Source organism: Notolepis coatsorum (genome assembly GCF_963971535.1).
Source record: "Notolepis coatsorum genome assembly, chromosome: 19".
NCBI classification, from domain to species: Eukaryota; Metazoa; Chordata; class Actinopteri; order Aulopiformes; family Paralepididae; genus Notolepis; species Notolepis coatsorum.
This window is the reverse complement of record NC_140183.1, coordinates 78,933,594-78,958,199: the sequence shown is the minus strand read 5'-3', so window position 1 is coordinate 78,958,199 and position 24,606 is coordinate 78,933,594. Positions and strand designations below refer to the sequence as shown.

The 24,606-nt window shown below is 43.2% G+C and overlaps 1 protein-coding gene across 2 annotated transcripts in view; it reads left to right on the top strand.

Moving 5' to 3' along the window:
• kmt2bb (lysine (K)-specific methyltransferase 2Bb) overlaps positions 1-24,606 on the top strand; it is a 102,756-nt gene that overhangs the window by 6,299 nt on the left and 71,851 nt on the right. For both annotated transcript variants that reach the window (XM_084336983.1, XM_084336982.1), the window contains exons 6-15: positions 964-1,031; positions 2,255-2,524; positions 3,069-3,175; positions 7,823-7,933; positions 11,156-11,269; positions 17,919-18,065; positions 18,159-18,251; positions 18,350-18,467; positions 21,599-21,712; positions 24,241-24,425. In XM_084336983.1, coding sequence (XP_084193109.1) covers positions 964-1,031; positions 2,255-2,524; positions 3,069-3,175; positions 7,823-7,933; positions 11,156-11,269; positions 17,919-18,065; positions 18,159-18,251; positions 18,350-18,467; positions 21,599-21,712; positions 24,241-24,425 — 1,327 coding nt within the window. The remainder of the gene's footprint in view (positions 1-963; positions 1,032-2,254; positions 2,525-3,068; positions 3,176-7,822; positions 7,934-11,155; positions 11,270-17,918; positions 18,066-18,158; positions 18,252-18,349; positions 18,468-21,598; positions 21,713-24,240; positions 24,426-24,606) is intronic.

Sequence of the window (24,606 nt, the reverse complement as noted above, 5' to 3'; positions counted from 1 at the left end):
GTGAATACACAGGTCACAACATGTTTACATGAACGTTTTGGAGTTGTATTTGGAGTGTATTCTGCAATCTGTTAATAAACTTTTCAATCAATCAATCAAACTATACACTGTAAGGCTCTGGATCTGCCTCACTTCCAGTGATTAAGCTAAGCTATGCTAACGGAGCGACTGTTCCCTAAGCTAAATGCACGCACAGAGACAAAAAGGGTATGTATCTTCTTGTCTAACTCCAGGGAAGATGTTAAATAAGCTAATTTCCCAAAATGTTGGAGTTTTCCTTTAAAATGTATACATTTATTATTATTTTTTTTTAAATTTTGCTTTTGTTGCTGGTTGATTCTCCTCAGCTTCTCTCTGGTACTATAAGAGAAGATAAATATAACACTTTTAAAACCATTTGTTTATCTTTAGATCACACATTTAAAAATAACTGTTCATCTCACTTCAATAATTTTTATTGCAGAACATGGTCATGGTATTTTCTCAAGCAGACCGATGTAAACACTGTAATCTGTGTTGCATGTACCTGACAAACTGAACTGTTTGTATTACAGTCATATTCCGACTTAACTGAATGCACATGTGTGTGTGTGTGTGTGGACTACTGTACTATTACAGGTATTGAAATGAACAATGCAACTTCCTTACACTTTATTTTTATTTTTTTTATGAATAATTAAATATCGATATTTCGGGAAATGAGTATTGAAACCGTTTGAAATATTCAGAATCGATATGTATCGATTTTTCGATATTTTTGACAACACTATTGGAGACGCACGCAAACCCAACCATACCATACCAAACCAAACCTGGCCATGGCAGTTTGAACATAGCTAATGCTCACCATAAGAATTCATGTTGATTTGATTAATTGTATATTTCACCATTGTAGTATATATTGGATTCAGATATGTTTTGTGGATTGTTGCATAATGAAATGATTTCTTCTTCTACCTGAAGGTATAAGAGATGTGATCAGATTGAAGAGAGGAAAGCTCGTCGTCTCAGTGTCAGGACAGTCCCCAAAGGTGATGATTCAGTTTACTGTATAACCTTGACATTACTGTTACTGTATAACTGTGACATTATTGTAACATTTGCTTAATATTAGGGATGGGCACGAGTAATGTTTTCCCAGATCGAGTACTCTCAAATCAGTTTTTAGAGTATTTAAGTGTTTAAAATCAAATCTGGTATTTCATATTTGATCTTTGATCTGAGTGCAAATACTTAGGAGCCAGGACAGTAGGGCTGCTCGATTATGGCAATAATCATAATCATGATTATTTTGATTGATATTGAAATCATTAAACACGATTACCTGTTGATTTGAGAACGTCATAAGTGTTTATTGATCTTTTGACACTGGTGTTTCTTGTGACTTTGAACTATAAATATAATTGAACTGAACAAATATAAATAAATAAAAATAATAATATATAAAAATAATAAATACAAATAAATATCACTAACTATGTTGTAGTGCACTCACTGCCACAACCTACTGCAGACTACTAAATAATAATTTAATCTCGATTGTCTTGTTTTTGTGATTGTGGCAAGCCAAGATCTTAATTTAAATTGAAAGTCGATTAACACATTGGACGCCAAAAACAGGTACACTCGTTATTGCCCGTCATGCGTTGTGCGCCAGAAACGAGTGGGATAAATATTAAATTTTTTCGCCATGGCATTCATAATTCATCCAGCCTCCCTCCGGGACTGCAGCTGGACCCTGTCTGATATTGCAACACCTCAATACCGCCGCCTGGTGGATGATCGGGCGAGTTACACTCCAAGCCAAACCGGAAGTGGCGCTGGTGCATCGAGGTTTTAACTTACCTTCTAAAGACGGTATTAACACGACAATGTATGAATGAAAAAATATAACATTCTCACAACCCGAACGATAGATACCCGATGTTGAATGGGCCATAGTAATGTCGATATAGCTATAATATTTAAAAAGTTATAGCCCTGCAAAGAAGGCAAACATCTTCATAGGGTTACATCACTGGCAGACTGGGCCCAAGGATGGGTACAATGCATAGCGGACAATGTGTTAAGAACTTTTCCTGTTCCATATGAACTTTCAAGTTGATTGCAAATTGGTAAAAACTCAATCTAAACTTAAATCTGCGTGGCAATCAAAGTGTTAATCGGCCAGCCCTACGGGATGGCGCCGGTCCCGGTACCACAGACGCTATCGGGGCACCTCTTATAAGCTGCATTCCCGCTCTCGTCTTCCCAGGTTCTTCTAAACGCAGACGATCATCCATCAGCGTGGGTCACTCGAGTAACGAAGAGGGGGACGAGGGCGGCGACGGGTCCCCGTCTGGTTGGAGACCAGAGGTTGGAGGTGACAGCCACAGCCCGTCTGTGAGAAAGCAGCCAAAGCGCGTCGTGAAGCCCCGCACCTACTTCGACCTGCTGGACTACGACTCCGACCTGGACGTCAAAGCCGTCGCCAGCTCGACCTCCCCGGCCAGGAGGAGGGGCCACGGATCCCGCTTCAGTGAAGGTGCGTTGAAACCCCCAGCTAAAGGGTCCATAAGGAGGCCCTCGCTCCTCGGTGGAAACCCCCGGCTAAAGGGTCCATAAGGAGGCCCTCATCGGCTTGTTTGTATTTTGCCGGTAGTTAGAACTGGCCAACGGGTTGGTACTGTATTTATCCTCGGGGGGAATTGAGGAAATGTGAATCTGAGATCAGCGCTGTCTGTATAAGTAAGTGCCGATGCAGATGTAAAAAGTTTCCCCTCCACCATTATTTTGGACTAAAGGAGAATTCTTTTTTTATGTCCACTGTTTCCTTGATAATGAAAGGAGTTCATTAACACGCATTGATCAAACTGTTGTAAAATAATAATAATAATAAGCTATTATTATAATCGCTGCACGCATATTTCCCCCGAAGCCTTTGTTACCCGTTTTCTGAGTGACTTCAGAATTCATTTGTTAATATATTTCTTGATTTTGAAGAGGGAAAAGAAACGCCATGCAAAATGCTTAATTGTGTGTTGCGCGTCTGGAAATCAAATAAATGACCCCTGCGTTTCCCCCTCAAGACTTTGTGTCCCTGGATGGATTCTTGGGAGAATCCGATGATGACGGCGTCCGGCACCGCAGGTCCAGTTCACACCGCGCGCCGTCCAGCCGGCGGAAAGCTGAGAAGGTGAGTGACTTTTCGCGACCACCGGGGCAACGTTTGTACTGCACGTCACGAACGTGTCGTTATCGGGACAGTTTCATTTGTCGGTGCAATACTCTGCTCAAGAGGGAGCCATTATTCTCGTATAGGCATGGAATCCCCTGGCCTTGACAAGAAAATAAACTTAATTCACTAAAGTTATTTTTATGTAATTGGGTGGTACATCTACCGGAGGTGGACAGGCCACATTGATTTCTTAATTATACCCCTTAGGCCTAAAACATTTATTCCCATGACTTAACATCTACAATGCTGAATTTGAATTGAAAATAGAGATAAGGTACCTAATGATGTGTCAAATATGACGTACTATCTCATGTCTCCATTTCTAATGGTGATGTAATGGGGCTGTCAAAACAATAGTATTTCAGAACATATATTTAGGGCTGTCTTAAATACTTCGAAGCTTCGTTCGATGGCACAAGCTTCGAACATTAAAAAAAAAAAACGAAATGAAACGAAAGTAAGCGGCGCCTCGACTCCACCTCTCTACAACAAGCATGTGGAGATTATCTGTGTTGAAAACAACAAGGACATGTGCAGCAGACATGTCGACGAAGAAGTCATCAGACGTGTGGTTCAGAGCATGTGAGCGGAGCGGAGCGGTGGATTTTGACGTGAGCGTGGAGTGGGTTTTAAAATGGGTCCGAGCGACTCCGGAGCGAGAGCTCTCCGAATCAAGCTAATTTACATCATGCTCCAAAAAAAAATTCTGCTGAGCGAGCTGTGGAGCAGGGAGCGCTTGATTCGTAAATGAAGGTGAGCGAGCGGCGAGCGACTTGGGGGGGCGGGCCAACATGAGCGAATGAGAGCGGAACCAGACGTCTAGAGCGGATTTCTCGAGCACTCCGCTCACATGCTCTGGTGTGGTTACACTTTAAAATATGCAAACACAATGCCCAAAAAGCCGAGTGCCAGATATGCCAGAAGAAAATGGCATATCACAACTCTACAACAAATTTGTCAAATCACCTAAAAAAACGTAGTATCGTTGTACACGACGGCGACACCACACAAAACATTAATAAGGCTATGCCTATGCTGCTATGACTAATGTGTTACCAAGTTGGCTAATTTAATTGTAATTAGGGCTGCAACTAATGACTATTTTGGTAGTCGACTAATCTGTCGATAATTTTTTCGATTAGTCGACTAATCGAAAAATAATTATATAAAAAATAATTATTTTTTATTTTTATTTTTTTGCACTACCTATCTTTGTGAAAGTGGCTTCTCAGCTCTGGTCCAGCTGAAGACAGAGCAGAGGAACAGATTGGACATTGAGCATGACCTCAGAGTTGCTTTGCATCCCCAGTTATCCCATTAGTTCCCCCAAACTTACTGTCGGTCTGTTATGTTAAGCTAAGAAGTCTTCAGCTGGCTGGACCACGTAATTATGTAAGGCAACCAACTTGCGTCGGGCGTGGCGGCGACGTGGCAGGGCGGCTAGCTCAACTGGTTCACCGCCTTGCTATGGATCCTGCGGTGCGTTGCTGGCAAGTTCGAATCCCTTCAATTTTTTTTTTTTTTTTTTAACTTGCTTTCTTTCGCCGGTTAAGTTTAGGCATTGTTTCAGAGTTGGTTAAGTTTAGGCATTGTTTCGGAGTTGGTTAAGGTTAGAACTTAAGGGTTAAGTTTAGGCGCTGTTTCGGAGTTGGTTAAGGTTAGAGTTAGTCTTAGAGCATGGCAATATTCTTTCGGAGTTGGTTAAGGTTATGGTTAAGTTTAGGCATTGTTTCGGAGTTGGTTATGGTTAGGGTTAAGTTTAGGCATTGTTTCGGAGTTGGTTATGGTTAGAAGGGTTAAGTTTAGGCACTGTTTCGGAGTTGGTTAAGGTTAGAGTTTGTCGCAGAGAATGGCAATAGAATGCAGCCTATTTCCGCACTGCCGCTCTCTCGCGCTGCCGTGGTCACATGGGCGTAGTGGCCAATCAGAGAAACGCAAAACACAAGTTGGTTGCCTAAAATATTCACGTGGCTGGACCAGAGCTGAGAAGCCACTTTCACAAAGATAGCTAGTGCTAAAAATAAAAATGTTTAATGACTAATCTACGCAACAATTCCTCGTCGTCTATTTTTTATAATCGACATCGTCGATTATGTCGACTAATCGTTGCAGCCCTAATTTTGTAATCATCTGCTTTTGTAGGTGCATTGTCTGATATAATTATAAATTAAATATAATATAATTGTTTGCTTGATAGACGAAGGTTGCAACATAATTATGTAATGTCATGTCGTTGGCTGTGAGAGCAGCCCCACTGCACCAAGGCAGCGCAGCCGAGTGAAACCTTGTTGGCTGCGTCGCAGTCACGAAAGGGGCTACTTAATTAATTAATCCAATCCACTTTATTTATAGAGCTTCGATTGCCAAAAAAAGCTTCGAAGGTCAGCCCTACATATATTGTTCTATATTGTTTGAGATAATATGCATGATGTTGACCAATGATTCAAATTTAAATAGTTTATCTTGATGTAAAAGCTAATTAGGGGAACGTAGGTAATTCAGTTAAGCGGAGTTTAAACAGATAAGACGTCTTGTGTTAATGGTAGAGTTTCATGAAGCTATGAGAACAGGTTAGAGGAGCTGAGATGAGGATAGGTTAGAGGAGATGAGGACAGGTTAGAGGAGATGAGATGAGGATAGGTTAGAGGAGATGAGGACAGGTTAGATGAGATGAGGACAGGTTAGAGGAGATGAGGACAGGTTAGAGGAGATGAGGACAGGTTAGAGGAGATGAGGACAGGTTAGAGGAGATGAGGACAGGTTAGAGGAGATGAGGACAGGTTAGAGGAGATGAGGACAGGTTAGAGGAGATGAGGACAGGTTAGAGGAGATGAGACGAGGACAGGTTAGAGGAGATGAGGACAGGTTAGAGGAGATGAGACGAGGACAGGTTAGAGGAGATGAGATGAGGACAGGTTAGAGGAGATGAGGACAGGTTAGAGGAGATGAGGACAGGTTAGAGGAGATGAGGACAGGTTAGAGGAGATGAGGACAGGTTAGAGGAGATGAGGACAGGTTAGAGGAGATGAGACGAGGACAGGTTAGAGGAGATGAGGACAGGTTAGAGGAGATGAGACAAGGACAGGTTAGAGGAGATGAGGACAGGTTAGAGGAGATGAGATGAGGACAGGTTAGAGGAGATGAGATGAGGACAGGTTAGAGGAGATGAGGACAGGTTAGAGGAGATGAGATGAGGACAGGTTAGAGGAGATGAGGACAGGTTAGAGGAGACGAGGACAGGTTAGAGGAGATGAGGACAGGTTAGAGGAGATGAGGACAGGTTAGAGGAGATGAGGACAGGTTAGAGGAGATGAGGACAGGTTAGAGGAGATGAGGACAGGTTAGAGGAGATGAGACGAGGACAGGTTAGAGGAGATGAGATGAGGACAGGTTAGAGGAGATGAGGACAGGTTAGAGGAGATGAGGACAGGTTAGAGGAGATGAGGACAGGTTAGAGGAGATGAGGACAGGTTAGAGGAGATGAGGACAGGTTAGAGGAGATGAGGACAGGTTAGAGGAGATGAGATGAGGACAGGTTAGAGGAGATGAGGACAGGTTAGAGGAGATGAGACGAGGACAGGTTAGAGGAGATGAGGACAGGTTAGAGGAGATGAGGACATGTTAGAGGAGCTGAGGACAGGTTAGAGGAGATGAGACCAGGTTAGAGGAGATGAGATGAGACCAGGTTAGAGGAGATGAGATGAGACCAGGTTAGAGGAGATGAGATGAGACCAGGTTAGATGAGACGAGATGAGACCAGGTTAGATGAGATGAGATGAGACCAGGTTAGAGGAGATGAGATGAGATGAACAGGTTAGAGGAGATGAGGACAGGTTAGAGAAGATGAGATGAGACGAGGTTAGAGGAGATGAGACCAGGTTAGAGGAGCTGAGATGAGACCAGGTTAGAGGAGCTGAGATGAGACCAGGCTAGAGGAGATGAGATGAGACCAGGTTAGAGGAGCTGAGATGAGACCAGGTTAGAGGAGATGAGATGAGACCAGTTTAGAGGAGCTGAGATGAGACCAGGTTAGAGGAGCTGAGATGAGACCAGGTTAGAGGAGATGAGATGAGACCAGGTTAGAGGAGATGAGATGAGACCAGGTTAGAGGAGATGAGATGAGACCAGGTTAGAGGAGATGAGATGAGACCAGGTTAGAGGAGATGAGATGAGACCAGTTTAGAGGAGCTGAGATGAGACCAGTTTAGAGGAGATGAGATGAGACCAGTTTAGAGGAGCTGAGATGAGACCAGTTTAGAGGAGATGAGATGAGACCAGGTTAGAGGAGATGAGATGAGACCAGGTTAGAGGAGATGAGATGAGACCAGGTTAGAGGAGATGAGATGAGACCAGGTTAGAGGAGATGAGATGAGACCAGGTTAGAGGAGATGAGATGAGACCAGGTTAGAGGAGATAAGATGAGACCAGTTTAGAGGAGCTGAGATGAGACCAGTTTAGAGGAGATGAGATGAGACCAGGTTAGAGGAGATGAGATGAGACCAGGTTAGAGGAGCTGAGATGAGACCAGGTTAGAGGAGCTGAGATGAGAACAAGCTAGAGAAGCTGAGAGATGCTCATTATCAGAATATTCTCTCCTTCTCTTAGGGTCCATTGGAAGAGACTCCTCCCAGTGTCCTGGCTGCATTGGCCCATGGCTTTGAGCAGAGAGATGTGGAGTCCTCTGAACCTACACACAAGATCAGAGTGGACTTCAAGGTAGTGTACCATAGTATTCCATTATTAATGTATAGTAGTAGTGTTGACACAACACCGGAATTGGTGCAAGCCTAGGTATAACCTTTTAAATTCGTAACTGTTTATTTATGTTCGTGTATTATTTTATTGAAACAAAGTAATGAACCAAAGTCATAATATAATACTTGAAATTATATGAAATTCTATCATCAAAACTATGTCATAGATATAGATTGAATACAATTTTAATTTAATTTTAAATATATATATACAGTATATTCTTTTCTTTTCTCTTCATATATATATATAATACATACACACAAAGAAAAATATGACCTATTCCAAAACAGTCGGGTTCTTATCATGGCGAACTTGGTGGAAGGCGACGCCTCTCCTGTTCCATGGCGTGGTTTCCTTCTTTGACCGGCACCTGTCCACTTCCCCTTCTTTCCCACGCAATTCCGCGGCACAGACCCATAGGAACGCAGTTAACCCTTTCAGTTCATCCAAATCACACCTTTCACACCCAGATATATTGCGCGTTTTAACAAACGGTGCAAAGTCCCTGATGCGCCTGGACATTACCAAGTCACATAGACAAATTATTTACCATCCAGTCTGCTAGTGATTTTTTTTTGCATATGGAGTTGGGCCTGCTGTCTGTCAGAGGGCATAGATAATCTAGGCCTTGATGAAGTTCCACCTGAGCTGACGTCATCGGGCTGTTTTCTACATAGAAAATAGTTATGTTCAATCAAAACATTTATAAATGTTGCTCCCCCCCCCCATTGATAAACTTTGGGTCAATCTGTAATATATGAAAAATCTCTTAGATTTACTTCTAAGATTTATTGTTTGTTGTTTGTATAGTTTTTTTTATTTAATTTGTATGGCCACTAGAGGTCAGTGTGTAGTTAGTTTACCTAAATTGTATAAAATAGTAATGCCTGGGCTTTGTGCCCTGCATTTATCCTGTAGATTCCATACACAAGATCCTAACTTGAGGGGGACAAAGTCAAATGTAAGCAAATATGGGCTGGGAGGTCTGGATTCACTCATGGTATTCTTACAAGCTATGCATTTTTACAACTCTTTCTTTAATATATATATATATATTAGTGCTGTCAATCGATTAAAATATTTAACTCTATTAATCGCATGATTGTCCATAGTTAACTCGTGATTAATCGCAAATTAATCTAATTTTTTTTCTTTTTTCTACCTTAAACAGATCTTTTTCAAGTTCCAAGTTTTAATACTCTTATCAACATGCGAGTCAACAAATGATTGCTTTATGCAGCCATTTAACACAAAAGGATGACCCTCATGCATTGCAAATTTGCATCAAATTCAAAATGGAGTGATGCTCAAAATAACGAAAATAATAATTTAAACAATGAATAAAGTGTGCATGGAATAATAGGGGAAAGAAAACGTTAGGAACTTGTTACATTCACCCACACAAGGGCTGATTAATCACACACCCCCCCTCTCTCTCACACACACACACTCTCCCAGCTCTCTTTCTCTCTTGCCCCTTCCTCATCTCTCTCACCCCCCTCTCTCTCTATATATCTCTCACACACACACACACACACTTCAGAAACAAACATAGTATCAATGAGAGCATCAATAATACACCTGAGTGACGTCTAGTAAAAATAAAAAGAATTTCTTAAAAGTTAATCGTGAGTTAAAAAAAATAGTGGCGTTAATAGAATCGGGCGATAACGCGTCAATACCGCGTTAACTTTGACAGCCTTAATATATATATATATAAATTATATGTTGCAGCAGTATTACAAAGAATGTCAGTCAAAGGCATACCACAAAAAAGTCAATGCACACGACAATATAATTTGTACTAGGAAATCCAATATTTTAGCCATATAATGGTAAATACGTGGACTGTTTATGTCTCACATTCACCTATTCATTCACACATTCACACACAAGATGCCAGAGGCAACCATGCAACCCGCTCGTCGGGAGCAGTTGGGGGGGTGTAAGGCCCTGTCCACACGAGCGTTTGGATTTAATATAACCGAAGTTTGAAAAAAATAAACTCCGTCCACACAGGTGAACACAGGTGAACAACCGTGTATAACTGCGTACCCACGGCACCAGCAACCGTTACATGTAGTACAATGCCAAAACAGTAGGCGGCGATGTTGTTCAGACATGAAGGCCATTTCAACCAATCAGAAAAGGCTGAACGCTCACTAAACTTCCTGTTTAGAAACACAGCTGGACCCTATTGATCATTTTGCCAACGGAACATATATTTTCAGCAAAGAAAGAAACTGCAATAAACAAACGGATACATTCACTGTGTGTTCTGCCTCTAATTTTGTTGATGAAACAAAACCATCAGCAACACAATTTACCACCAAGAGCGGATAGTTTAGTCTCACAAAAGACCGCCGGTGTTGTTAGCTATATGCTAATGTGAATGGCTATATCCATGTATAGTATATAGCTTAAATGCTAACGTAATGTGGTAACGTTACCGATATGAAATGGATGCAAACGTTATTTAACACATTGCAGAATGGGTACAATACGGCTCAATACAAACAATTGTTAAGGGGATGCAGTCTGGACTGGGTTCCTTATAACAATAACTTGACAACACATGAGTTTAGTTTAGCTGCAGCTACATGTTTTCTCTGAGCGTCAACAGACATCAGTCGATCACAACACTCTTCAACACAGACGGTACGTTTTGAACAAAAGTTTGTTACAATCATTTTCATATAACGCTACTTGGGACAGCTCTGCTGTAAACATTGGTGTAGCTGGCTCTGCTCTAATCTCTCTACCCCGCGGTCTGCCGTGAACATGGGAAATAATTGCGACAGCTCTGCTGTAAACACTGGGAATAACCTCGGTTGCTATGCCCACACGCAACTGCAAAACCGCAAAACTTCACCCTGGGCACCGGTTTCAAAGACCGCGGTTGCAGTGTAGCAAATCCCCGGTTGTGTGTGGCCGAACAGTGCAACTGCGCACATACAATCATGGTTATATTAAAACCAGCGCTCGTGTGGATGGGGCCTAAGTGTCTTTGCTCCAAGGACAGTTCGACATGCCTGGAATCGAACCAGGAACCTTCTCGTTAAACAGACGACCGCTCTACCTCCTGAGCCACTGTCGCTCCTCACAGTAAAGACTGGGCGATATGTCTTTTTTCCTGCAAGAAGCCCTTTCTAAGCCGCTGACCTGTGCTTCTGTCTGTCGCAGGAGGACTGTGCCTTGGAGAACGTGTGGATGATGGGTGGTCTGAGTATACTGACCTCGGTGCCCCTCATGCCCCCCTGTGTCTGCCTTCTCTGCGCCAGCAAAGGCCAGCAAGAGGTAAGTGGCAACATACGAATGGGACGAGTAAGCACTTAAAAGGCGCTGTGGTGTACTTTTTGTTTGTTAAAATAAGTGGTCTTAATGTGTTGTTTAATTTGAAACTCAACAGTTGGTAGGATTATAGCAGCACCAGGCCAAGTTTGACCCACACTCTCTTTTGTTTTGGTCCACCATGGCATTTGACAAGCACAGGCTTATTCTCCTTATTTTTAAAGTGCTGTAAGATCCTAACCGTAATAACTACAAAACGTACATTTTGCGACAGGTGTAGTCACCTGTAATGAACGTGAGACACTTCATCATGAACCCTGCATCGTTAAAAATTGGGGAATAAAACTGGGGTTAAATGTGTCGATACTAGTCCTACCAGTAAATCATATGAGCAAGAGTGTGAACCCTGTGAGTGTGTCATTATGACATCTGGCTCTACCTGTGGCTGCTGATGTTTCTGGGGAGAGATCGCTTTGGCGATCAGCCACACGGAGAGAATGAATCGGGTATGCCTCAATTGGGTAAATGGGTGTAATGTTGCTTTGCTGGCGAATTTCCCTTTTAACTAAGACTTGGCTGCTTGAGACAACTGCTGACTCATGTTTCAGAACCGAGGGATGGAACAGATGGAGCTATCCGGGGCATGAATCGGCAATCCCACCATTGGGGTTGCCGCTGTGATGTGGAATTTCCCATGACCAATGAACTCATGACAACACCGGCGTTATCAGTGACGCAGAACGTTTTACAAAATGGCGCTCAATATCTGTAGAGCGCTTACTTTGATCTTTAACATTATGTGGCTACATTGATCCACTGTGTCTGTCCGTCTACGTCTGTTTTTAATACATTTTCAATGAGGTCAGGTTCTGATTTAAAAACAAATCGACGGACGGTAATACCGTCCAAAAGTGAAACCTGCAAATAGCTGCTGTCCGCGCAGACGCATTCGGTTTATAATGTTGACTGATGTGTCGATATTTGTTCACTTGACCGAAAACCATAAATTCAAGGTCCACAACCAGAGAATCGAATGTTTTATTTTTGTTTGTGCGAAGGAAGGGGTTAATGCGCACAGCAAAACAGATCATGCACAGCAGGGTCCTCCTTCCAAAATGGATCATACACAGCAGGGTCCTGAGAAGTTAAGGGGTTAAGTGCCTTGCTCAAGGGCACTTCAACAGTGGGTATTGACATTCTGGGGGACTTGAAACAGCGACCCTTCCAGTCAAAGGTCTCTAACCTTTAACTGGACCAACTCCAGGAAGAGACACTTGATGACCTCACAGATTTGAGTCTCGATGCTCTGATTTCCAGTTCAGGGATTTCTTTTATGACTCAGATCTAAAACGACAATGGACACATTTCTGAGGCGCCTTGAAAAGACGAGAGCCTCAACCAACGCAGGAAGCTTGGCCCCGGAAACCGTTTATTGGAAGGTCGATACGTCACGAGTCACGACTTAACAACCGGATATAATACTCTCGGGTATAGTAAGGCCCACCTCCAGGAAGAGGATATAAACAATCTCTGTGCCTGTGGGAATAGTTTGAGAGACATGGGGTACACTCTTACAGAAATTAAACCTATCAAGATGGATCATTGGATCGTCCAAATGCTGTTTGTTTCACAGATACTGTATACGTTTCCTTGCGTATTCCCGTTAAATGTATATTTGCTGTAACATTACTGTTATACTCTCGTGAAGTCACAGGACTGTTTCTCTTCGGCAAGTGATAATCCTGAATCCGTGATCAACATTGCTTGCTTGTTGTCATCTAACCTACCTCTCCTCCTAGGTGTACTAACTAAGGAACGCTTCAGGCATCACATGTTTCTTTTTGTGCCAATAGCCATTTGCTATTGTAATGGATCCACCTGTGTTGATGACCACTCTCTCAGCCAACTGGGGGGCTGCTAGTTGCTTCTTCACTGCTGACTGCTGTCCGTGCATTGTCTGTTTCACATTATTCATTACATTTCTTTTTGCATATACCATAAAACTTCAATTAAAATCTGAGTTCCATATAGACGCCTGTCCCTTTTACTGGTTGGGTGTGGCTACACTTGTTTTCTATTTTTTTTTACTTATTAAAACGCCAGTAAAGTGTAATGCAGCACAGAGGGGGGGGGGGGGGGGGATGACCGGAAATTCTGGGTACTGTCCAGAGCTGACAGACCTGCCTCAGAGCATGCAAGGAGCAGCTGTGTGTTTGTGGCCTGGGCAGGGTTAAAAATTAACAGGGGCTTGGGGCAAAATGCCCTCGAAAATTGACCAAATGCCCTCAAATCAGTTTACTAATTATATATATCCTCTACAGTGCGAGCATTTCACTCGTATTTGCCCCTAATAATATGTGTGCGAACCGGAAAAATAATTTACTTGCAGTGTGCGAGTGAAGATTACAAACTTCAAAGTCATGCTTTATTCGCTCCGCTGTTAATAGTTCAGAAACTACAAGTCCCACATTCCACAAGGCGCATAAACGTCCAATCACAGTAGAGTTTCCTGCGGTGACATGGCTGGTTTCATGCGAGTGAAAAGAAATGAGAACACAGTACGCGCTGGAAAAGAAAGTCACGGTACAGGCATAGGCAAGTTATACATTCAGAATCAGACAACGCTAAAAATTCAGCCAGCCATGAAGCCCATTTTTATTTTGAGCAAAAGAGACGAGAAAGAGGAATCCGGCGAGGCAGCTAATGTTACTGAGGCGGATAACGTTAGCGAAGTTGGCACACGCACATACACACACACTGGGCCAGGCAGTGACTTTGGTGGTGTGTGCTATTGCACAGATGTGTGTCCCGTTCCCGTTTGCACACGCACATAGTAAGCCATCATTGGGAACACTCAGAGGAAAGGGGGGCTGAGAATATCTGTGTGGCTCGCTCTCTCTCCCTCTCCCTCTCTACATCTCTCTCTCCTGAACCTATTTCATTCAAAAGGAAGACATTGATGGACAGTAGCTATACGTATAAATTATAGCTCAGTTGTAGCTGTAAGGGCTGTCGCCATAACCGCATCACCGCAATGCTGCGGTGTGTCAAGTCACCCGCGGGATGAAGAACAGACAACCGCGGGTAAAATAAAAGGGGCATCATCAGGGCGGTTAGGTGGCCGAGCGGAGATTGCGTTCGTCACCAGCCCCGGAGCTGTGAGCTGGATTCGCCTGTTCGAATCCAGCTCACAGCTCCGGGGTTGTCACCAGCTTGGCTGGCCGTCTGCACTAATACAATTGGCTGTATTAGAGGGTGGGAGAAGCTGGCGGGGTGGGTCCGGGTCGTTGTAAACAGCGACTCCTACAGTTCGGTCGGGGCGCCTGCTAAGCGTGGATAGGACTCGAGGGGGATAGTGTGGTCCTCCCACACGCTACGCCCTCTCGATGAGAATCCGCGCTGCCAGGTGAAAAGAAGCGGTGATTGGCTGGACGTGTGTCGGAGGAAGCACGTGGTAGCCTCCACTCTCCCAGATGATCTGACTGTGGGGGGTAAGTGCGCAGCGACCAGGAAGGGACTGGGAATTGGCATACGACTAACATTGGGATGGGAGAAAATCGGAGGAAAATGGAGGGGGAAAAAGACAAAAAAAAAAAAAAAAAAAGGGCATCATCATTTTTAACTTCATTTAATGACGAGGCGTCCGTTTTCCAGTAGGATGAGCTAACTTCACGTTTTCATACAGTTTACAACTCACAGATGAAATCAGGATTTATTTTCATATCCCGGACTCGAGACCCCAATGTATACCTTTTCCTGTATTAATCTGAACCGCAGTAGAGTACACTCTAGGGGCGAAGTGCCGGTCATGTAACTTGCTTATTATAACTAGCCGGACTTCGGGGTAATTCCCTCTGTAAAGTGGTGACAGTAAACCAGGAAACCGTTCTCTCAAGGACTGGGTGTTTATTTCCGTTTGCAGCTCTATTCTTCATGTTAGTGACTAACGTTACATGCAGATTGGGTGCTGCCTCTCTGCCGTGGTCCTCGTTAGCTATGGGCTAGCTAGTTGGCGTGGTCCACGTTAGCTATGGGCTAGCTAGTTGGCGTGGTCCACGTTAGCTATGGGCTGGCTAGTTGGCGTGGTTCACGTTAGCTATGGGCTAGCTAGTTGGCGTGGTCCACGTTAGCTATGGGCTAGCTAGTTGGCGTGGTCCACGTTAGCTATGGGCTAGCTAGTTGGTGTGGTCCACGTTAGCTATGGGCTGGCTAGTTGGTGTGGTCCACGTTAGCTATGGGCTAGCTAGTTGGCGTGGTCCATGTTAGCTATGGGCTAGCTAGTTGGCGTGGTCCACGTTAGCTATGGGCTAGCTAGTTGGTGTGGTCCATGTTAGCTATGGGCTAGCTAGTTGGTGTGGTCCACGTTAGCTATGGGCTAGCTAGTTGGTGTGGTCCACGTTAGCTATGGGCTAGCTAGTTGGCGTGGTCCACGTTAGCTATGGGCTAGCTAGTTGGTGTGGTCCATGTTAGCTATTGGCTAGCTAGTTGGCGTGGTCCACGTTAGCTATGGGCTAGCTAGTTGGCGTGGTCCACGTTAGCTATGGGCTAGCTAGTTGGTGTGGTCCACGTTAGCTATGGGCTGGCTAGTTGGCGTGGTCCCGAGTGTAGCGGAGAGGCAGCACTTAGTTTCCCCCAATGATGAACAATGATGACACAAGTTGTGATTTAACTAGCTATGTATGTGCATTCAAATTCACTAACGTTAAAATAGTGTTATAATAACGTTAAATGTTCGCTCAAATAACATTAGTTTTAAGTTGGAGAAGGGCATATATCCCACAATGCATCACTCTTAAAGGAGCAGGCAACACCCTATTACTGTTATCACATTTCAGAACGTTGAGGGACAAATTGATAGATTATCAAACATGTTTAAAATAGTTTCGAGACTCCTACGACCTTAAAAAATGTTCTAATCACGATCGCTGGGTGCGCTGTTCAGTGCTGACAGACCTGCCTCAGAGAATGCAAGATGTTGCTTAGTGTGTGTGGGCTGGGTGCGCTGTCCAGTGCTGACAGACCTACCTCAGAGAATGCAAGATGCTGCTTAGTGTGTGTGTGGGCTGGGCGTGGACTGGGTACGCTGTCCAGTCTGAACTGGACAGGCAGCTGAAAACAAAGTCTCAATTCACTAGCTCTGTCTCTCGGAGCGAGATCAAATGAATGATTCGTAATTGATATGTTATCCGATTATCCTAAATTTAAAGTCATAAATAAACAATTTCATAGTATTTCCCCTAGGGCTGTCTTAAATACTTCGAAGCTTCGTTCGATGGCACAAGCTTCGAACATTAAAAAAAAATCGAAGTTTAAAAAAGAATTAAATAAAAATATTAATTTTTTCAAATCTTTTTTTACTTCGCTTTTTGTGTGTGTGTGGGTGCGCGCGAGTGTGTGTGTGCACCCATGGGGCCATTGGGTGGGGCCGGGGGACAAATACACTGGAGGAAAGTAACCCAGCTCAGCACTGCCCAAATTATATCATCACTATTGCCTGTTTGAAGGATATCATCCTCAAACACATATACACCTACATGCCTTGTAGAATTCCACACATAAGAAAGAAAGATACTGGGATGAATAAACAAAATAGGAAATAAAATGTAGAAATGCATGCACACATAAATAAATATGAATCTCCATATATGAAATAGAACATTTAGATAAGGTGCTACTGAGATGTTTTGGTGAGTTCTTTGTTTTTTTGTGGAAGTAGCCCTTCTTAAAAATGCATGAACATTCACTGATAATTGGTCTAGACTCTGTAGTGGAGTCTACATTGCCGGACCATGTAGAATCCGGACCTTGTAGACTTCTTACTTCATTGTAGACCTTGTAGAAAATCTTACTTCATTCATCTTAAACATTCTTGATTTGGGGGATTGGTAGTTCCCATGAAATCTGAAGTTGTTCAAACGACAACAGCGATCCACCTTGAATTAAATCACACAGCCGAGTGAAACCTTGTTGGCTGCGTCACAATCACGAAAGGGGCTACTTAATTCATTAATCCAATCCACTTTATTTATAGAGCACATTTAAAAACAACAAAGTTTACCAAGTGCTGTACAAGTCCCACAACATAAGATTAAAAAAGAAAAAAATAATAATAATAAAAAAATATATATATATATTTTTTTTCCCGAAGCTTCGAATTAAAATCGAAGCTCGGCCCGAAGCTTTGATTGCCAAAAAAGCTTTGAAGGTCAGCCCTAATTTCCCCATCTTTGCTGAGCAAGAGTTTTGGGCAAAAGGAATTCAAGGCCTGTCCCAAATATAGCCCGGTTAAGTTCAGTGATTGAAGCTAATAAAAGCCCAGCCTATTAATTGAAGATTTATGGTATTATCGGTTTTCCGTATATGTTATTAATAGGGTGTAACCTTTTGTATTGTGTTATTACTTACTGCTTTTCATATTTTATGCTGTGGGGTGAGCGCAGAGTTAGCATTCCGTTGTTACTTATAGCGGGGAAAATAGACCACCTTGATTTTGGCACACCCTTCTTTTAACGGTCCATTCTTAATGTGATGTGCACTAGGAACCTGCAACTAGTAGCCGTCTGTCTATTCGTTACTTGGGCAGGTGATGCTTGTGTACTACAGGGTTAGATAAAGGTCTGTTTTTAAAGGTGGATTTTGTGGTCCTCTTGTGCAGATGCTGTATTGCCAGGTGTGCTGTGAGCCCTTCCACCGGTTTTGCCTGGAGCCCGCGGAGCGCCCCTCTGAGGACAACAAGGAGAACTGGTGCTGTCGCCGCTGCAAGTTCTGCCACGTGTGTGGCAGGAAAAACAAGAACTCAAAGGTACCGCCCCGCCATTTCCGCGCTCCCTCAGATAACACCCTGCGGTGATGTAATTTCGGTCGATAAGCTGTATCTCTCTCGTTTTTTCCTTAGCCATTGTTGGAGTGCGAGCGTTGTCAGAACTGCTATCACACTTCCTGTCTGGGACCAAACTACCCCAAACATAACAAGAGGAGGAAGGCCTGGGTGAGTTGAGCTCGTCGAGATAGGTGAGGCGAGCGCCGAGCGTCTCTCTGGACATGTTGAGGTTGATTGCTGATGCTCTCATGTTGGTCTCCATGCAGGTGTGCATGACGTGCATCCGGTGTAAAAGCTGTGGGGTCACGCCGGGGAAGAGCTGGGACTCTGACTGGGACCACGAGAAGGGGCTCTGTCCTGACTGCACAGCCCTCTCTGACCAGGGTGAGACGAGTACTTATCCAGGTTGTCTGCGGGGTATTCACCTGTTAAGCCTTTCACTGCCACACGACAGCCGGTTAACCCTTTCACTGCCACACGGCAGAAGGTTAACCCTTTACTATCACGACAGAATGTTAGCCCTTTACTATCACACAACCGACGGCGATGCTCCATCATTAGCATCATTAGCTCTGCATCCGCGGAGCTAATGATGCTAATGATGGAGCATCGCCGTCGGTTGTGTGATAGTAAAGGGTTAACCGGCTGTCGTGTGGCAGTGAAAGGGTTAAGCCCTAGCCATATTTTCAGAAGATTCGCCTCAAAATACATACAAGTAAATGGAAGATTGCTCCACTTCTACAAGGTCCACATGCATGTTCTTGGTATCTAGGGACATCTATATGGACCTCAGGGAATGTATTCCCAGTGTCAAAAATATTGTGTCTGTTACTACAGTTGAGTAAATTGTAATGAACCAAAGGAGAATATAAATGATATAATTTTGTTCCCATCTTTGACTGTGAATAACACCATGCTAACATTGACCAAAGGTGAAAAAGGTATTAAAATGCTTTGATTTTCATTTGCACAGGTATAAAAATGGGGGGGGGGGCATGGCGTGCTTGTATGGCTGTGAAATTAGTATTCAATTTAGCTTTAAGTGCAGGGATGTGATTTTTCCGTTTTTAACCGGTTTTTCGGACCTAAAATCACAATAAAAAAATATTCTTAACATTTTTTTTGTTTCTTTTAATATGTTTTGATTATTTTCCCACCTGGTCTAAGTGAAACGCGAAAGCAACATTTATCAGACCTGCTATTATTGCATAACAGATTTTCATTGGCTATCGATAATGTTAGCAGTTTTGTTGAGTGGCGCAAGATGCTGTAAACACGTCAACACACTAGGAAACACACTAACACTGGATTGCTTTTGTAAAACTGACCAACCAGGAAAGGTTACTTGCAAGCAGTGCCGCAGTCTGCCACTCAACACTACTCAAGGGAGAGCAAGCATTGTCCAGTTAATGTGAAGCTCTGTAGAAACATCAAACTCTCAAGCATGAGGTACAGAAGCCAACCTAGACATAACCAAGAAGCTGAGATGGAGAAATGTCACCACCTTGAAGGTGGCACCTTCATTCTCAAAATCGACCTGAGAGCCAAAGAAAAGCAAAAGAGTCCATTAGTCCAACTGCAGCCCTTCGCAGTAGGCAAGACTTCGAGAGGAGGCAGTTACAGGTGTTGCACAATCTGGTTGCAAAGAAGAAAAGATAAGGTCCTAACGTTAGTGTTTGAGCCAGGATGACTTGGGAGGGGTCAAGATGACCCCCTTCAAATTTTTTAGGGGGGACACTGATATATTTTATTCATTTTATTTGACCCTTTCCTCTCCCACCTTCCTCTTCCCTGTGAACAGTTCAATATATACAAATAAAATGTGTTCATTCATTCAAATGGAGTGTTTATAAAAAAAAAAATTGTTTAGAAATGTTTCAACTGCCACGCAGTTTGCTCGTCTCATACCACTCTCTGCCACCACTCTAAGCCTATGGAGATGTTCACCTTCTTTGCAGGGCTATAACTTTTTAAATTGTATTGCTAAATTGACATTACTATGGCCCATTCAACATCGATTATCTATCGTTCAGGATGTAGGAACGTTATACTTTTTCATTCATAGATTCATACGAAAATACAGTCTAGAATATAAATGTTTTTATCGTTTTCTGCAGTAATTCCTAGAACGTGAGTTATAGGCATAAACGCATATATAGATTATCAACTGCCGTTTGTTGCCGATACACGTTATATAAAAAATGTCAACTGTACATGACCCTAAACGTTATGACTGATCATGCGCAGATGAACGGGGGGGGGGGGGGGGGTCGTTTATAATTCTGTGATCGTCAGTAAATGCTTTATGTAGTATGGGTGATATATTGATCAGAGCAGTTTGCATTATTAATAATAAACACGCTGAAAATGATGTCGGCGTCCTCTTACCGTTCGCCGATGAGACTGGAGGAAAAATATCCCACTTATTTGACGCTGATCTACTCGATCCATTTCCAGTTTGTATAATAATAATAAACGCCCAAATCATATCGATTATTGAGTTATGGCAGCGATCCATATACACGATGTGTGTCTAGAGTCCCGCAACAATATGTGAGTGCCGGACGCATTTGCCCGGTGCACCGAGATCACCAGAGATCCATTTCCGATTGTAACTCGCCGATCATCCACCAGGCGGCAGTATTGAAGCGTTGCAGAGTTGTGCAGGCTCCCACTGCATCAGACCAGGCTCCGTGAGGGCATTCTGAATACCATGGCGAAAAAATGAAATATGATCTCAATAACGTCATACGCAGTGGAATGGCAGAATTAGCATGACCTTGAAACACGTTGTACGACGTTTTTGGCGCAGGATGTGTTAAGGCGCAATCACATCCCTTTAAGTGGTATTAAATTGAACTTGATTTATTTCTGTAATCTCTGACCGTACCCTCGACTAGGGGCTGTCCTCAACTAAAGACATTCTGGGTTGACTGCTATTGTCACTATTGTCGAGTAATCGCATAGTCTTCAAGTCCCTAAGAAACGGCTAGCATAATGCTATTTGATTCCACATATTTATGCGTTTCCTGTAAAAACGGGAAGCTAGGGGAGGGACTTGTCGTGGATATTGATTGGCGTTTACAGTAGCCAATAGCGCTTCTATGTGCATTACGGTCAACCCATTTTCTAGCAAGCTAATGTTGGCAACGTTTTATCAATTTAGTTAAAGAGGCCGAGTGCTAGCTTAGTTACAATGTGCTGTAAATGTCATTCTAGAAAGCATTTCATTGGATGTTAAATTAGTATATGCCCCCGTGTGCGAGATGACTCAACATTTGTTTGAACATTCTCCAGGGAATAAGAAACTCTAAAATACCATTTAAGAATACCTACAAAACAACCTTTTTGTGATTGTTGGGACCGATACTGGCGTGTAAGTATATAATCAGTGCAAGACATATGTGATAAAAGAACATAAACATCTATTTAGATTTCATGGGGCTTTTAATTTAACATGAAAATTGGTCAAAGTTAAATGCTGAATTGTCTCTCTCTTCCTCCCTTCTCACAAGGCAACTACTGTCCAATCTGCTTCAAGTGTTACGAGGACAATGACTATGACAGTCAGATGATGCAGTGTGGAACGTGCAACCATTGGGTGCATGCAAAGTGCGAGGACCTAACAGGTAATTGTTTCTGATGACAATGCTTCCCCAAACAAGTAAAACCGGTGCAGAGGGGCATCTGGGAACGTTGAGGTAGAAGCACTCGCCTACCACCGCAGAGACACGGGTTCAATTCCCGTCAGCGGTACTTCCGCCTTGGTCAGGCGTTACAACGAGCGCAATTGTCAGTGTTGGCGGGTGGGAAGCCGGTGGGGTACGAGTCCTGGTCGTTGCATTAGCGACTCGTACTGACCTGTTCAGCAGGTAGGCGTCGGCGATAAGATATTCCTTTATTGATCCCCTTGGGGGAATTCGGTCATCATAGCAGCATGAGGGAGGGAGGGAGGGCGGAGGGGAGGTACATATATGGGCTGGGTAATAGTAGAAAGACATAAATACGAACAATACAATTTGATCTGAATATAAAAATATGAGGGGGGGGATAGTGACCCTCCGTGTGCATTTCGCTCTCCCAGTGAAACTCTTTGCGGTCGGGTGAAAAGAAGCGGATAAGGCCTAACAAAAATAATAGTTGGTTTCAGGTTGGTTGTCAGTTTGGCCATGGGTAGGTAGGGAATTTATTTTATTTTTTATTTTTTTTTATTCTTTCCCACGGCGACTATGGATAGGGAATTTCTTTATTTAATTAACCCTTTCACTGCCACACGACAGAAGGTTAGCCCTTTACTATCACACAACCGACGGCGATGCTCCATCATTAGCATCATTAGCTCCGCGGATGCGGAGCTAATGATGCTAATGATGGAGCATCGCCGTCGGTTGTGTGATAGTAAAGGGCTAACCTTCTGTATTGTCACAGTGAAAGGGTTAACCGGCTGTCGTGTGGCAGTGAAAGGGTTAAAATGTTCACAACAACATGGATGCATGTACTCTGCCAGCATGTTTAATATCCATAATACTAAATGTTTGACTAAGATTTCTATGAAACTTTATTCTAAAAAAAAAAAAAAAAAAATGATTTTTTTTTTTTTTTAATATATAATTTTTTTTTTAAACTCATAAAATATATTGGGTCGCACCTAAATCGGCAGGGTCGGTCGGCAACCTGAAACCAACCATTATTTTTGTTAGGCCTAGGCTTCAATAGAACTGGCACCAAGCACAGCATAGAACTGACGTGGTGACCCTTCCTTCTTTTTTAGTTTCCATGTCTGGACTAAGGAAGTAGCATCATTTATAACGAGAGGCATTCTTGAGTTCATAACAATGTATTGATTTTAAGAATTTACAGAAAAAGCAACAAACGAGTAACTTTAAAATAGATTAAAGACCAGTCACATCTCTGTAGGATAGCCAGACTGCAAGAGATGGGCAACAGACAACCAGTCATGAATGAAGAGAGAGAGAGTGTACAGCTTTTCCATTTCAAAGTGAACTCTCTAATCACACGCAGCCCTAAACATTCATGGCTTTAAGTTTGCAGAATAAGAATTTTTGATTTTCAGTTTCGGGACATGCGTCATCAGGCTATATTGGAAATTGGGATAGAATTAGTGGACTGGAAAAATATATTTCTATTAGTTGCCTAATTTTTTATTGTCACAGTGTGAGTCAGTGACTGTGAGTCAGCTTAATCTGCGGTTGTATACCCACGGCTGTGCTGCTTTCCCATGGGGAGGGAGAGGAGAAATAACTTATTGCCAGAGTATATAGTTTCCATTCCATAAACCATTTTAAAGGGGTTGTGATATGTGTAATTGGCATAAGTGATATTTAATTGACCCCTGGAATATGCATTTTTCTTGTGTTTGGCCACTCTTTTGGTGACATTTACGACACATTTTCAGATACAATGGAAGCCTCTGGCACTGGTGAATGCAACAAATAACTGTTTCAGTAACGGTAAATGAGTGTGAAAAAAGAGTACTGCCTTAATCTTTTTGTATCGAGGCAAGAATAACTTGTGACTCACATGTCAAAAAAGACTGATTAACGATGATGCACTAGATAGGGTGTCCTGCGGACTCACATTTCTGGCACGCCAAACCAGCCGGTTTAAATGGCGTTAATGGCATATTTTTGCATTCTTATCTACTTCTGTTTCCTGTCTGTGTCAAGATCTCTGGTATCTGCTTTTGAAATGCTAAAATACGCTGCAATTCCTACTCCTTGAAAAATGTGACGTATAATATGGAACTGTAGATATGCGAGACCCGGGCACACGCAATCTACTGAACGTCCTTTGTGCCGCCTGTCCTGGTGGATCACCAAGCTAACGGGTGCTTTCCCACCACGTGGTACCGGCTCGACGCACCTTTTTTGCTTTTCCATCGGGGCAAAAGTTGTGTATAGTTTTTTTTTGTAAACTGATGCTTAGAATCCCTGCCTTCTCCGAGAGAGAAATGTATATTAGAAGGCCTTGTCCACAGGAGCATGAGCCATAGATGAAGCTCGGAGCGATCTATTAATAGTCTATTCATTTTCCCATAGCTGCAGGAGACTCTGGAGCAGCCAGAAAGTACCCAGAACCCCCCCCCCCCCCCCCCCTCTTGGCTTTGTTCTGAGGCTCCTCTCTTGTCACCTTCCAGATGACCTTTATGAGATTCTGTCCAGCTTGCCCGAGAGTGTGGTGTACTCGTGTCGGCCGTGTAGTCTGACCCAGCCCAGCGCCTGGAGAGAGCTTCTCTACATAGAGCTCAGGGCTGGCGTGGAGAAAGTGTTGGCCTGCCTGCTCTCCTCCACCCTCACCCAGCACCTCGTCACCTGTTCACAGGTAGGAGACTCCATTCTTTAACGGCAGATGTTCATCATTCAGCTATATATATACGTACGTGGAATCATCAAATGAAGGAGTTTGTAGTTGAGTTGTAGAATCTGCCCATGGAATGATACAGACATGTTTTTAGGTTTTAATGACACATTCATTAACCTATTGAGCCCTAGCCATATTTTCT